General features: G+C 42.9%; 4 protein-coding genes across 4 annotated transcripts; all 4 read right to left on the bottom strand.

The window, feature by feature from the left end:
- Positions 1-779: 779 nt before the first annotated feature.
- Positions 780-4,838, bottom strand: ATC70_004532 (uncharacterized protein; the record flags this gene model as incomplete). Its single annotated transcript, XM_064823834.1, has 1 exon — positions 780-4,838. One exon carries the CDS (start codon positions 4,836-4,838, stop codon positions 780-782), a length of 4,059 nt encoding a protein of 1,352 aa, XP_064688659.1.
- An 852-nt stretch (positions 4,839-5,690) lies between these two features.
- Positions 5,691-9,899, bottom strand: ATC70_004531 (uncharacterized protein; the record flags this gene model as incomplete). The annotated part of the gene is made up of 1 exon (XM_064823833.1): positions 5,691-9,899. The coding sequence occupies one exon, from the start codon at positions 9,897-9,899 to the stop codon at positions 5,691-5,693; it is 4,209 nt and encodes a 1,402-aa protein (XP_064688658.1).
- A 41-nt stretch (positions 9,900-9,940) lies between these two features.
- On the bottom strand, positions 9,941-11,128 carry ATC70_004530 (uncharacterized protein; the record flags this gene model as incomplete). Its single annotated transcript, XM_064823832.1, has 1 exon — positions 9,941-11,128. One exon carries the CDS (start codon positions 11,126-11,128, stop codon positions 9,941-9,943), a length of 1,188 nt encoding a protein of 395 aa, XP_064688657.1.
- Positions 11,129-12,378: 1,250 nt separating this feature from the next.
- Positions 12,379-13,550, bottom strand: ATC70_004529 (uncharacterized protein; the record flags this gene model as incomplete). The annotated part of the gene is made up of 3 exons (XM_064823831.1): positions 12,379-12,911; positions 12,975-13,027; positions 13,108-13,550. 3 exons carry the CDS (start codon positions 13,548-13,550, stop codon positions 12,379-12,381), a joined length of 1,029 nt encoding a protein of 342 aa, XP_064688656.1.
- Positions 13,551-13,921: the final 371 nt, after the last annotated feature.

Below are 13,921 nucleotides of genomic sequence, written 5' to 3'. Positions count from 1 at the left end.
GTACCCCTCATGGTTTTTGACGAAAATCAAACGATCGCATTTTTTACCTTGAAAATGAAGACTTTTACTATGATATGTATTGGATCAAAATGTTTCTATCGATCCAAAGCAACCTCTGAAACCACTTTTATGAGGTCTTTTGTTGTATTCAAAGATACAGTATTAACAAATTAAGATAGATTTCAAAAAAGGAAGGCTATAAAAAGTAACCAGATACGAAAACTTCTAGATTTATTAACTGATTCAAACACATCCTATTTATAAGAGATCATTACTGATGAATCATCAATCTATCTTGTTGTTTCAACTGAGTCAATACATCGTATCATGTTTATCTAATATCAGTCAATTGAAGGATCTGATTCGTTCAATCAGCCATGATGATACGATCTGTAGCCATCATTATCCTTCACTATCAGAGACCATCATAATCGATTATATGATTCACTTCTGTGTCGAACCTAATGTCCTAATGTAGACAGTGAGAAACAATGTAAATCATGATCCGACTCTTGCTGAGTTACTGAATGTCCGCAACCGCTACAGACTCAACAGCCCCCAACCAGGATCAGGATATACCATTGTTACATACCATAATCTCTAATTACAGCACATCATAAATAACGATATTAGATAACATACAAATACAATATATATACAATATTCAATCAAAATGATATGGGCAGCATCCGTCATTAAAAAACCTTTAAAAACCTCTGAAAGGACAAAAATATACAATAAGGTAAAAAGACTAGATCAGACATCATACCATTCAGCCATTAAGACCGATTCTTAGCTGGTCTACCACGTTTCTTCTGAGGACGAGTAGCAGCCTTATTCTGATTTACTGTTGCAGGAGCAATCTTGCGCTTGCCAACAGCCTTTGCACCATTCCTTCTACCCCAATATAATTCAATACATTCAGTAGAGTTGAAATGTTCAATAGGTTCCCAAGTAGGTTCATCAAATCCTTTCCACTGCACCAAGTATTTACACTTGCCCGGTGAGCCTCTATGGTTGATAACCGCTTGAACCTCTTGATGTTCGCGAATGAAGTCCTCTTTAGAAGTTAGCGTAGCATTAGCCGCAGCATTATACACTAATTTATGCGTAGGTACATCATAACTCAGGAGATTACCTGTACGATCCATCAGAACGTACGAGCCTTTGCTAGTAATTCCGTTGATCAAATAGGGACCCTCATATCGAACATCCAACTTGTTGCTCTTATTCTCATTCACTACCATCACCTTACTCCCAACGGGATAAGGCTTCTCGATGATCTTGTGCTTCTTAGCAAAATTGGCATGATCCTTCTTCTGAGTCTCTAAAATACGTTTCGAGATAGCTGGAATAAGAACATTTTGAACGAAGCTATACTTCTCATCAATCTTCTTCTGATCCACTACATCGTAACTACGAGTCAAGTCTACCTTTGAATAATCCGTCAAACCATTAGGTTGGCGATTAAACAAAATCGTATAAGGACGAGACTTGTGCAATCTAGCATACTTGACATTCAGACAATAATTAACCCAAGGAATATAGTGTTCCCACTGATCACGTTTTCCTTTAAGCAACTTAACTGTTGTCGACTTTGCAAGTTTAATCCAACTCTCCGCAACACTGTTACCCAACGGGTTCCATGCTAACGAGAGACGTCTGTCAATACCACTGATCTCGACCATAGCTTCTACAACCTCATTGATGAATTCCTTTCCTCTATCAGATGTCAAGATCTTTGGCCAACCGAAAAGAGAGAAAACCTGAAGTAATTCACGAGCGATAGTAGTAGCATGCTTATCTGGAATGCAGCGAATGACCGTAAATCGACTATAAATATCCGTCATTACGAATATGAAGTTGCTACCGAATGAACTTGTGACACCCATATCACCAAGATCCATACACCAATGATCCAAAGGTTGATCAGCTTTGGCACTTCGGAAAGGATGATAACCTTCTCGAGCAATGTTGAACTTGTTACATTCAATACAATCCCCCAAGATACGTTCAATATCCTTACGAATGTTAGTCCAATGGAATCCTTCATGATGAATAGCAGTTTCAACATGGTTGATTCCGAAATGACCGACCAAATGTTGAGAAATAATCATATTATCTCGTTCAGTAGCAGGTGGGGTAACATAATCGCAAAACTTCATAGTACGTAAAATTAACTCTTGTTGTTGCTTTGACGAGGCAGCTGATGAGGTGCTAGCTTTCATCGAAGAATGCTTCACATCAACCAGGCCATCATCACCAATACTAGTATCCTTTCGTAAAGCACGAGTAATTCGAACAGGAATACGTTTCATTTGAACAGTTGGTGTGGTAGATTTCAACTTAGAACCCATCTTTCTCTTCTGCTTCAACCTTTCACCTCCATCAGCATAGTACCTGCCCCCCAGAAGATGGCGTGCGGAAGCATCGTCATCTTCATACAGCCGAGATAAAGCATCAGGAATGACATTCAAAACACCAGGTAAGTGAACAATGTCAAAAGTGTAAGAAAAGATGTTCTCCCACCACCCAAGCATCAACGCATTAGGAATCTCTTGCGTATTCAAATAGATCAAACTCTTGTGATCCGTGTGCAGGGTAAACCGTCTCATATACAGAAACCGATGAAACTTTTCTAATGAATAACAAATTCCCAAAAGCTCACGTTTCGTAGTACCGTAATTGCGTTCAGAAGGAGAGAGTTTACGCGATACCAAACCAATATACCGAATTTCATTCTGAATCACTTGGTACAACAAACCACCAATTGCAGTGAGACTAGCATCAGTAGCTAAATGAAATCGACATGAGAAATCAGGGGTGGACATAACCAACGCATTGGTAAGTGCATCCTTCAAATTTGCAATAGTTCTGTCATGTCTTGCCGTCCAGACCTTCGACAAATCTTTACACTGCTTCAACGAGTCGAGATCACCCGTTAAGCGAGAATACATCGGAATAGAAGATCGGAAATAGGACATCAGACCCAGAAACGAAGCAAGCTGTCTACCAGTCTTAATAGGAGGCCACTGCATGATATTGGTAAGTTTTCTTCCATCAGGGACTAACTTGCCATCAATTACACTCCATCCTAAAAGGTAAATGCTTCTCTGAGCAAAGACCACCTTCTCTGGATTCAAAACCAGATTAGCCTTTGTCAAACGACGAATCACTTCAGCAACAAGTTTAAAGTGATTTTCCAAGCTACCCGAGGTACTACAGATTATATCATCAACGTAGCAGAACACTGACTGGTCATCCTTGGTAGAATTGGGAGTAGCAGCATTGGACGTATTCAGATCTGACAACAGATTCTGCAATGTACGAACAACTACTGAACCAACATGACGAATACCGTACGCAGCCTTCCGAAAGGTGTACTGAGTATTGCTAAACGGCGAAGTAAACGAAACCTTATGAGCTTGCGAGGGATCCAATCCAAAACTGGTAAAACAAGCATGGATATCCAGACAAGTATGAATCGTTTTATTCCCAATATTCTGATGAATAGATGAAATCAACGGCAACTGTTGTTTGTCATCAACCTCCAAAATCGAATTCAACTTACGGACGTCTAACACCACACGAGGCTTAGACATGTCATAATTGCCATTCGAATCTTTCTTCTTCACCACCAACAACGGATGATTGAAGCGGGTATGACTCGCCGATCGTTCGATAACGCCTTCATCAAGCCACACTTGGATCTGTTTATTAACAGCATCCCTATAGGCCTCCGCAAGTGGATATTGAGCACGATAGGCAACACAGCCAGGCTTAGTATCCAGCTTGATAACAGAATCAGGCAAATTACACAGAGTATTTCTCATGTCAATTTGCGAATTCTCCAATAACAGTTCATTCAATAGCCTAACGTAAGGAGCACGTTCCTTATCACTACCAAATGGATGGTGATTAGGTTCAATCGAGTCGTCAACAGGATCTGGCTTTCTGGGCCCAGTCTGAAAATCATGCTGACTCACTAAACCACTAATACCAATACCAATCTTAGAGAGAACATCCATTCCCAATAACACATGTACATTTTCTTCCGAATAAAATGTAAAAACTTCAAATGAATGTGAACTAACAACTTTATTATAAGTAACATTCAAGACCACAGAACCAACACGAGGAACGGTAGTCGCTTCATGTGCCAACTGTACAATACTGTCAGCAGCAGCAGCTTCAAAACCAGAATGAGTACGACCTCCTAGATGATCGAAAAACTCGTCAGTAATGCAACTAAAAGTCGCACCAGTGTCTACGATGCCGAAACAAATGACATTTTGTACCACAATTGGAACACAAATGGCATTGGAACGCAATGTAGGAGGTGCACTAAATACAGCATCAAACTTACATTCTTGAGCAGACAAATTCTGCACCAAGTCAACATCAGACACAGAAACACTGTCCATACCATCAACAATCGAAGCCTGAGCTCGACCACACAGGTCCTCAGCATCGGTGATAGTATGACCATCTGATTCCGACATTTCCACATCAGAGTCAACCTCAGTGTTCTCAGTCTCCTGAACAGGAGACAAACCAGGACTAACTTCATCCCGCACGGGAACAGAAGCAGCAACGACAGAAGCAGCAACCGAAGACGCAGCGGAACAGGCATTGATCTCCCTGCTCTTTTCCCGAAGTACGGCAGCACCAGCCTCAGACGCCAAAGCCTTGTTCACCATGGATTGTACTGTTGGACGCTTCGTCATCATGCGAACAGTCTTCGTAGGACCAGAAGAACCACCGTTGGCACACGAATGACCCTTTCCGTAGTGTCCATTGCATTCCTTGCACGATTGCTCCGCACGATGTTGAGCCATGGTCTTGCCAAACTTCGAAACCCAAGGATCCCATCTTGAGACATTTGAGATAAAATGGAGTAAACGGTTGTAGTATAAAATCAATAGTGATCCGGATTACACGGTTAAAAAAAATGTTGTATTCAAAGATACAGTATTAACAAATTAAGATAGATTTCAAAAAAGGAAGGCTATAAAAAGTAACCAGATACGAAAACTTCTAGATTTATTAACTGATTCAAACACATCCTATTTATAAGAGATCATTACTGATGAATCATCAATCTATCTTGTTGTTTCAACTGAGTCAATACATCGTATCATGTTTATCTAATATCAGTCAATTGAAGGATCTGATTCGTTCAATCAGCCATGATGATACGATCTGTAGCCATCATTATCCTTCACTATCAGAGACCATCATAATCGATTATATGATTCACTTCTGTGTCGAACCTAATGTCCTAATGTAGACAGTGAGAAACAATGTAAATCATGATCCGACTCTTGCTGAGTTACTGAATGTCCGCAACCGCTACAGACTCAACATCTTTGTATACAAAATTTTGACATTTTGGCCTAAAACCTTATTTTTTATTTTCTAGAATTGCTCAATAAGTTTATTCAAAACATTTATTCTACTTAGTATCATTGGAAGCGCCTTGAAAAGTACTCCAAGAGTGTATTAGGAAGCATTTTTTTTTTTTTTTTTTTTTTGTAGGGAAGACGAGCTCCAGGTTTTATTTAAAGTCCTTTAAATGTCGTGCTGAGGGATAGAAAAGACTGGATATAGAGACAAAGGATCGGATGGAAAATGGGTTGGAAAAAAAAAAAAGGTGACAGAAGAATGAACGAAAAGGTAAAACTGAATACTTACGAATCAAGATTTAACTCGGCATCCAAACGAGCAAGAGAGCGAGCAAGGCGAAGTTGAACGGTGTCAGCGATGAACGGGGTTCGGTCGAAGATCCAGCGCCAATGCGCTTGCCAAATTGTCAAAAGAGTAGTTGCGAAAAGTTGAGGAATAGAGAGTTCATTGAACGAGAGAGAGGGATCACGATCAAGAAGAGGGGAAGAACAGAGTAAAGTTTGTTGTAAGAAATGAATCAGATCAACATCAGAGATTGATGGAGAAGCAGAAAGATAGGTGTGATACATGTATCGCCAGACCAGCAACTTGGGAGGACAGGAGAACAGAGCATGTGTGATATCCTCCGTGGGAGAGGCAGGGCAGATTATACAGCGGTGAGAAGGGTGATTGTCAGGAATGCGTAGATGTAGGAGGGCTCTGGTGGGGATTTTTTCATATATAGCCCGATACCAGACCGTGCGAGCAGCAAGGGGAATTGCGAGTGTCCAGAATGAGCGCCATTGAGGAGGTTGGAGAGGAGAAAGAGAGGAGGAGGAAGAGGGTAGGTTTTTGCGTAGTTTTTTAAAAAAGCGGATGCTGTTGAGTGGCAACCGACTACGCGAAGGCGAGGAAGAAGGAGGGACGAAAATGCTACGGCAAAACGCCCGCAGAGAGGGAGGTTGATGAGGGTCTAGGGCTGGACGGGGAGCAATGAAGCATTGTTGTGCAAAGAAAGGTTGGAATATCAGTTGACGAGAATTGATGAAATCAGCAACACGTTGGGAGACAATAGGATGGCTAGCAAATTGGAAGGAAGAACGAACACGAAGCACCTGATGATCAGCATCTAACCGGAAAATGTCGCTTACAAGAAGCTTCTTTGCAACGTTGGAGCCGTCTAAGAGAAGATTCGGTGGTATAAAGCTAGATGAATAGAGAGTATTAGTAGTAGGTGGTGAATGTAAAAGAATATCATAGAGAGGAAGTGAGTAGCAAGTAACAGCATCAACATATAAGTTATGACGCTCTGTTATCTGGAAAAGTGACAAACAGGACTGAAGATTAGTAATTGGATTGAGATAGCTGTGTCGACGGGATGGGCTTTGAGGAAACCACGACCGATGGCGAGCATAAGGAAACAAGAGATAGTAGAAGAAATGAGGGAAGACGGTGGAGTAGTAGCACCAGGAAAGAGTATAAGTTAAAACAGAGAGCGAAGGAGTGGTGTACTTGGGGAAGGCCGGAGAAACAAGATATTGAAGTAATAGTGGGCAAACCCAGTACCATTGTAGAGCCTGTTGTTGAGAAAGAGGATCTAGGAGCCCCAAACCGCCGGCTGACCGAGGTAAAGAGAGAGTAGCAAAAGAGAGTCTAGGGAAAATGCGAAAATTAATAAAGGAGGTGCCCAGGCTTCGTAAAGAGAGCAACTGGGCCCTGGTAAATGTCGTTAGTCGTAAAACATGCCATAATTTGGAGTAAATGAGTGAATTGAGAATGGTAGCACGGCCACGGATGGAGATGTTGCGTTGTGAGTGAAGAGCAATGGCATTTCGGATGGAATCATATAGTTTTTGAAAGGCAACATTGCGTTGAGTAATGCTGGAACAGATGGGATAACCGAGATAAATGAGGGGAGTGGCGGATGTTCGATCATGCCAGGCGTTTATGCCATAGGTTGCGAGTAAGGCTTGCCAAGTTGCTGAAGGATTGCCTGAGAGAGATGTAGCTACTGTCTTGTGATAGTTCAATAATGCGTTAGAAGCTTTCATATACATGGTGATGGCGGTCTGCAAGCGATGAAAGTCCTGCGTATCATGGAGATATACCAATGTATCATCCGCATATGCCAGGATTTTTACCGCCAGAGGTGCAGAGGAGGGAGAATCTGGAGGAGCAGGAGTATCAGGACTGACAGCAAGGCCGTCATTGTCCGGAAACAACTGTTGCATAGGAACTGAAATATCGTCAGATGTAGTTTGATTAGTAGGAGGTGGAGCTTCAGTATGCAGGTTGAAACCAGTAAACTGAGGATCTTGTTGAATGGAACGAAGGAAAGGATCAAAAGCAATGTTGAAAAGGAGGGGTGAGATGGGATCCCCTTGGCGGATACCACGTTGTTGGGTGATGGACGAGGTGGATATGTGGCCGTTAATGTTGATGTGAATTTGCGTAGAGAAGAGAAGGGTTATTAATGAATGGATAATGTTAGTAGGAAGGTTAAATCGTTGCATCACCGCCCGAAGGTAGTCAGGGTGGATGCGATCATACGCTTTCTCTTGATCCAAGAGCAGCGCAATACTGTCCGATGAAGTTTCAGCAGCAATGAGACGAGTGTTGTTGAGAATCATACCATTATCACCGATAAAACGACCAGGCATGAATCCAGATTGTTGGGGGCATATGATCTTGTTCATGAAGGGCATAAGGCGTTGATTAAGCAATCGTGTGAAGATCTTGGCATCACAGCAAATCAAAGAAAGAGGACGCCAATTCTTGAGGTTGGAGAGGTCGCCAGACTTGGGTAGTAAACAAATGCAAGTTTGCAACCAGCTGGAAGGGAAGATACCCAGGTTGAGGGCATCATTAAACACCTTAACAGCAAGTTGGGCGGCCTTCTGGTGGTTGAAGATAATGTTGAGAATGGGGTAAGGTAAACCGTCGATACCAGGACTGGATTGGAACTTGGTACGATGAGTACCAGTCAATAAGTCGGCAATGGTGAAAGGTTGCTGAAGGGTATCATGATCGGCATCCGCGATGGTGTCAGAATCCGGAATAGTGGCACACAGAGAGTCGATACTCGCTGAATCCACGGCATCACAGGAGTATAATGTTGCATAGAAACTAGAGGCTGCTGTCTGCATTGAAGAGGGGTCAGTGCATAATGAGTTAGTAACTGGATTGATGAGGCTAGTAATCGCCTTTTTGACCGCACGAGTGGCAATGGTACGTTTGAGGTATCCGGCAGAGGTTTCTCCCTGCTCGCGCCAATGTTTACCAGCACGTAATCGTAAGTTGGAAGCTATCTCCCGTTGAAGAATACCTATCTGCTTTTCAATAGTCGAGAGTAGAGGAGCGCGGATCCGAGGATCTGTATATTGTCGACAGATGCGATTGCGTTTACGTTGGAGTCGTTTGCATTGACGTCCCAAGGCACTACTTCTATCACGACTGACTCGACGAACAATTTCTTGGACCAAGGTTTTGAGAGCATCCCAATTGTCCTGTGGGGAAGCAGGAGGAATAGAGGCGGCGATATCGATAGAGGCAGAGATCTCCAAGGTATTGAAAAAGTCATCAAGAGCTGTAAACAGTTGGTCAATGAAATATGGGTTAGTCGAAAGATTTGGGTTAGCACGCCAAAGGCCTGATCCCTGACGATCCGAAGAAAAGACAAATCGAGCCCGTAGTAGAGCATGATCCGTCCAGGAGGAGTCAAGGAACATAATTTCAGACGAATGTAGATGTTGAAATAGGAAATTAGAAGCATAAAGGTAATCGATAGTAGATTGACCAGTTCGTCTACGATAGGTTGGTAATAGAGGACCCTCTTCCCTGGAATGAGTGCATTCAAAGAGGTGGGTATTGATGAGTCGGTGGAAGTGTCTGTGAATAGCAGCTCCTGAAGTAATATTGTTAGTATCAAGTTCCGGATCATCACTATCGTCGGTCAGATAGGAGGTAGCATGGTAGTTGAAATCGCCCATCAGAAGCATAGGAGAAAGATTGGAAGGATCAGAATCGAGCAAGGTAGATAAAGAGGATAGGGATTCCCGAGAGGTTGAAGAAGGAATGTCGAAAAGGGGCAACGTAAGTAGGTCTCTGAAGAACCGAACTCGGGGTGAGTACTGGGCTGGGGCATAAACATTAAGGAGCGTAAAGGGTGGAAACAACGCATTGGCATGGACAACCTTACAGGCAATGATGCGTTGATCTAGATCTAAGTCTAACGAATGTAATTGAATTAAAGGATTGAATGAAATAATACCACAATGTTGGGTCCATAAGGTGTCATGAGCTTGAAATTGTAAATTGAGTTGATCTTGAACTGCCTCGACTGCATGCGATTCTTGAACACAGAGGATGTCCAAATGTAAGGAACGGAGGTATCGGATGAAGTCAGAGCTAATCTCGGGCGTAGATGCTTTGACGAGATTGCGGCAGTTCAAGGAAGCTATATTTAGATTGTGATTGTGCATAAAAGAATTAGTATTCGTGTCATAATGGGGCATATTATTCGCATAGTTGGGTGATTCAAAGGAAGTAGTACTCATTAGACCAAGGGGGCTGAGACGCCGTCAGCTGGGCTAATAGAGGAAGGGGAGGCAGCAGGTTGGGAAGTAGAATCTTGAGAAGCAGGAGCATCATCCATGTTAACATCATCCGTTGAAGAAGATGAGGCAGTCTTGGATGCCTTGGCAGGGTAGATCTCACGGTAAAATGTTTGATACATAGTCTCGGATATCCATTTACGTTTGAAGCAGAAGTCGCGAGCGACGGCCAATTTGATGTTGGGAGTGTTGAGGCGTTTAATCATGCGGAGCAATCGTTCTTGGTGAATGCGGGCCGCCTCAGACTGCAAAAAGAGCGGATCAGCATGGTTGGCGTACTTGGGATCCCTGAGGATGGTGGGTGCACAAGGGTCGAAGTCGGTAATCCGTTGAGAGTCAGGGAGTTGAGCCATTGCTTCCACGACAGTGGAGGCATAGTCGTTGTGAACTAAGAAACTAATGATGTTATTAGTAGGGTAATGGATATCAAGAATGCGGCTTTGAGATAAACCAAGCACCTGGAAACCCGCACGGACTTTCGAGATGGCTTCACGTCCACGAGAGGTGAAGTACAGGAATTGGTAACCGTGGGTCGTCGAGGGAAGAGAGTAGAACCGGCTAACCTGCTCTAAAGTCAATGGCCGTTTGGCTTTGGCCTTGGGAGCTGGTTTGGTGGAAGTGGAAGCCTTGGGCTTGGATTCCTTGCGTTTAGTAACGGCTGGAGCTGATTCATCCGCTGGTGGTTTGGCAGCCATATCTGCCCATAGAGAGGCTGAGGTGCCCTCGGAGCTCCTTTCGAGCACCGGCGTAGTAGCAGATGGAGGTGTCGAGGTTTGATTGGCAGCCGACTTGAGTTGCGCAATCTCGTGGTGAGCTTTATCCAAAGCCAGTTGGAGTTCCTGGTTCTTTTTGATCAATTCTTGAGTCTGTTTGATCAAAGCTTGGTTCTGTTCCAGTTGTGAGTCGTGAGTCTGCAAGTGAGTGGTGACAGAGGCAAGACGTGAATAGATCTCCTGAATCCAAGTGGGCATCAGGGGAGACTGATGGATTTCGTCTGGTTTAGGTGGGTTCATGCCTTCAAGGAAGGCAGGTGGGTTGATCGCATTAGTGGAAGGCTCAACGACCATATTGATAGTGGAGCTGGTGGGAGCGGTTGTAGGGGCAGGAGCAACGGGTGTTGCAATATTCATAGTGTCCATAAAGTCAGTAGGTGCTTGGCTTCGCGGTGATCTACGTAAAGGTACCGTGGTAGCTTTGATAGTGGAGTGACGCCGCTTCCTAGAAGCAACGGGAAGTTTAGAGGTTCGGTTGCCGGTTGTCGTCTGTTTGGCTAAAGTAAGACGGGAGTTGGAGGTAACGGTAGGTGTCGGCTGGCTTGACAGACCTGACTGGCTTGTTGTAGCTGTGTTTGTTGTCGGTTTTGTTTGGATCTTTACTGCTTGATGATGTTGTTTTCGGGGTTTAAAAGGCCCTAAAAACAATTTAGACGAAAGAAAGGTGTGGTATTAGGAAGCATCGAATGATCTTCAAATTTATATAGTCGAATCTTGCAAAACAGTTCAATCAAGTCGAAAAAAAGACAAAATTTGTCCAATCTTGAACAGAAAAAAAAACCTTGAGTTTGAATTAACTTCGGCGGCGGCTTGCTGCTGCTGCTGGATGACCTAAATGCTTTTCTGATGATGACAATGATGATTGCGATGCTGATTAAATGGAGATCATGAAATTGAAAAGACAATTGCTTAGTGCAAATACTTTTCTTGGGAGTTTCTCCCTATAAAGATACTCTTTGCAATGACAATACCTCAAGAAATAGCTGTAGATCTTACACTCCTGCGTTTACGCATGGCCAGGTTTATGTCGCCATCTCAAGAGCAGCATCAGCGAATGGACATCTCTCCCTCCTGAATCGGATATACCCTTTTCTCTACTATTAATTGATTGTTTAAAATCTACTTGATATCTCTGATCTGAATTGTCTTCGGCGAGAGCCCGCAGGGTGACACTGACATCGAGCGAAGCGAGATAGATCGGCTAGTACCTCTTAATACTCGAAACTATACAAAACACATCAAAAACTGGGTACATTACATTGTGTTTTCTCATGCTACTGGAAGCCTTCTTTTAGGATTAACTTGCTGATATGTTTACTCGAATTTCTTTGTCGTCAAAAATTGCTATAGGTACGTACTAGACGTTCAATCCTCAAAGACTTTGACCGTACGGTCTCTACGGGAATGTTGCTATTGTACATGATACAATTTACCAAAATCGCTTCTCTTGCCTCATGCCAACTCTAAAAGCCTCCAACATATATCCATATTCTAGTATTTTATTAAAGCAATAACGTCCTAGTCAACTATATACATTAACTGTTTATTCATTACACAAATTTACTACAAACAGCAATAATTCTGGTTTCTGATGGTGCTCTCTCCCCTTATTGTAACAAGACAACTTGCTTGCCGAAATTTACACCCTTCAAGACATCAATCAAGGCTTGAGGAGTCTTTTCAATACCCTCAGCAACAGTCTCACGGTACTTCAAACCGTCTTGAAGCCACTTGGTCATATCCCTTCTGAAAGGTTCTTGCATTTCAGGGCTATCACTAACGATGAAACCACGGATTTCAAGGGACTTGGCAACAACTTGAATAAGGTTATGGATGCCGTAAGGTTCAGTGGTGTTGTATTGAGAAATCATACCACAACAGACGATTCTGGCAAACTTGTTGGCGTGAGCAATGACATCTTCGAGCATCTTGCCACCGACATTTTCGAAATAGATATCAATACCGTTGGGGAGGAGCTCAGCAAAAGCTTCCTTGGTATCCTTGGTCTTGTAGTTGAAAGCGCCGTCGAAACCGATGGACTTGAGATACTCGACCTTTTCATCACTACCAGCGGAACCGACAACGTGGAGACCAAGGATCTTACCGATTTGACCGACCAATTGACCAACAGCACCAGAAGCTATGATATGACACGCAAATGATGAATTTCCTACACACAGTCTATTCCCTCCAAACAACTTACCGGCACTGACGTAAAGAGATTCTCCCTTCTTGGGCTTACCAAACTTGATCAAGCTGAAAATACACGAAATGGGTTTAGTCATGGAGTTTCAAATAACGGAAATGTTCTTCCCGCATGAATAGAAAAAACTTACCCAACGTAGGCTGTCATACCAGGCATACCAAGAACGCCAATATAGTTGGTAAGGGGAAGACCAGAGTCCTTGGCTTCATTGCGAACCTCCAAGTAAGTAGTGTAAGGCTCAGGAATGAGAGCGTATTCAGCGAAGGAGCTCATACCATAGACGAGATCACCTTCCTTGAACTTGTCATTGTTGGACTTGACAACGGAGGCCATGACATGACCGTTCATGGGTTGATTAAGAGGGAAAGCGGGAGAGTAAGACTTGGTGCTAGCATCTCTCATACGTCCACGCATGTAAGGATCGACAGACAAACATAAGGTCTTGACAAGGATGGCGCCTTGAGGCAATTCAGCGTCGAGATCAATTTCGCTCTTTTTGACAATCATGTGCTCGCCCTCAACAGGATAGGTAGTAGGGACTTTGGCAAAGATAATTTCAGTGTTGGCAACCATTGTTTATGAAGAAAAGATGTGGGAAAGAATAGTGATAAACCAACATAGAAAAATGAAATGCATCTCGTATTTATACGCCAACAGAATAGTGAAATCGGCCAATAAAAATGTCAATGCCATTCTAGAAAAAAGGCGTGTATTATTAATCCAAAGTTATATAAACTTGAGAATTACTCATAAATCGAACTATTGAGCGTAAATCGAGCTTGCCTGGATAGCTCAATTAATTTACCTTATTCATCAAATAACTATTTTGAAGTAGCACACTGCTAAAGCGACAGGATCGGAGAGCGTAATGCGAATCATATCACGTAAGTTTATATGATTTGGAGTGTCTCACACTGCAATTGAAGTCACCATGCACAAGGTGA

The sequence above is a fragment of the Mucor velutinosus genome (assembly GCF_035048745.1).
Source record: "Mucor velutinosus strain NIH1002 chromosome Unknown tig00001540, whole genome shotgun sequence".
Taxonomy (NCBI): Eukaryota; Fungi; Mucoromycota; class Mucoromycetes; order Mucorales; family Mucoraceae; genus Mucor; species Mucor velutinosus.
Note: the sequence above shows the minus strand (reverse complement) of the source record. Positions and strands in the feature narration are given on the sequence as shown.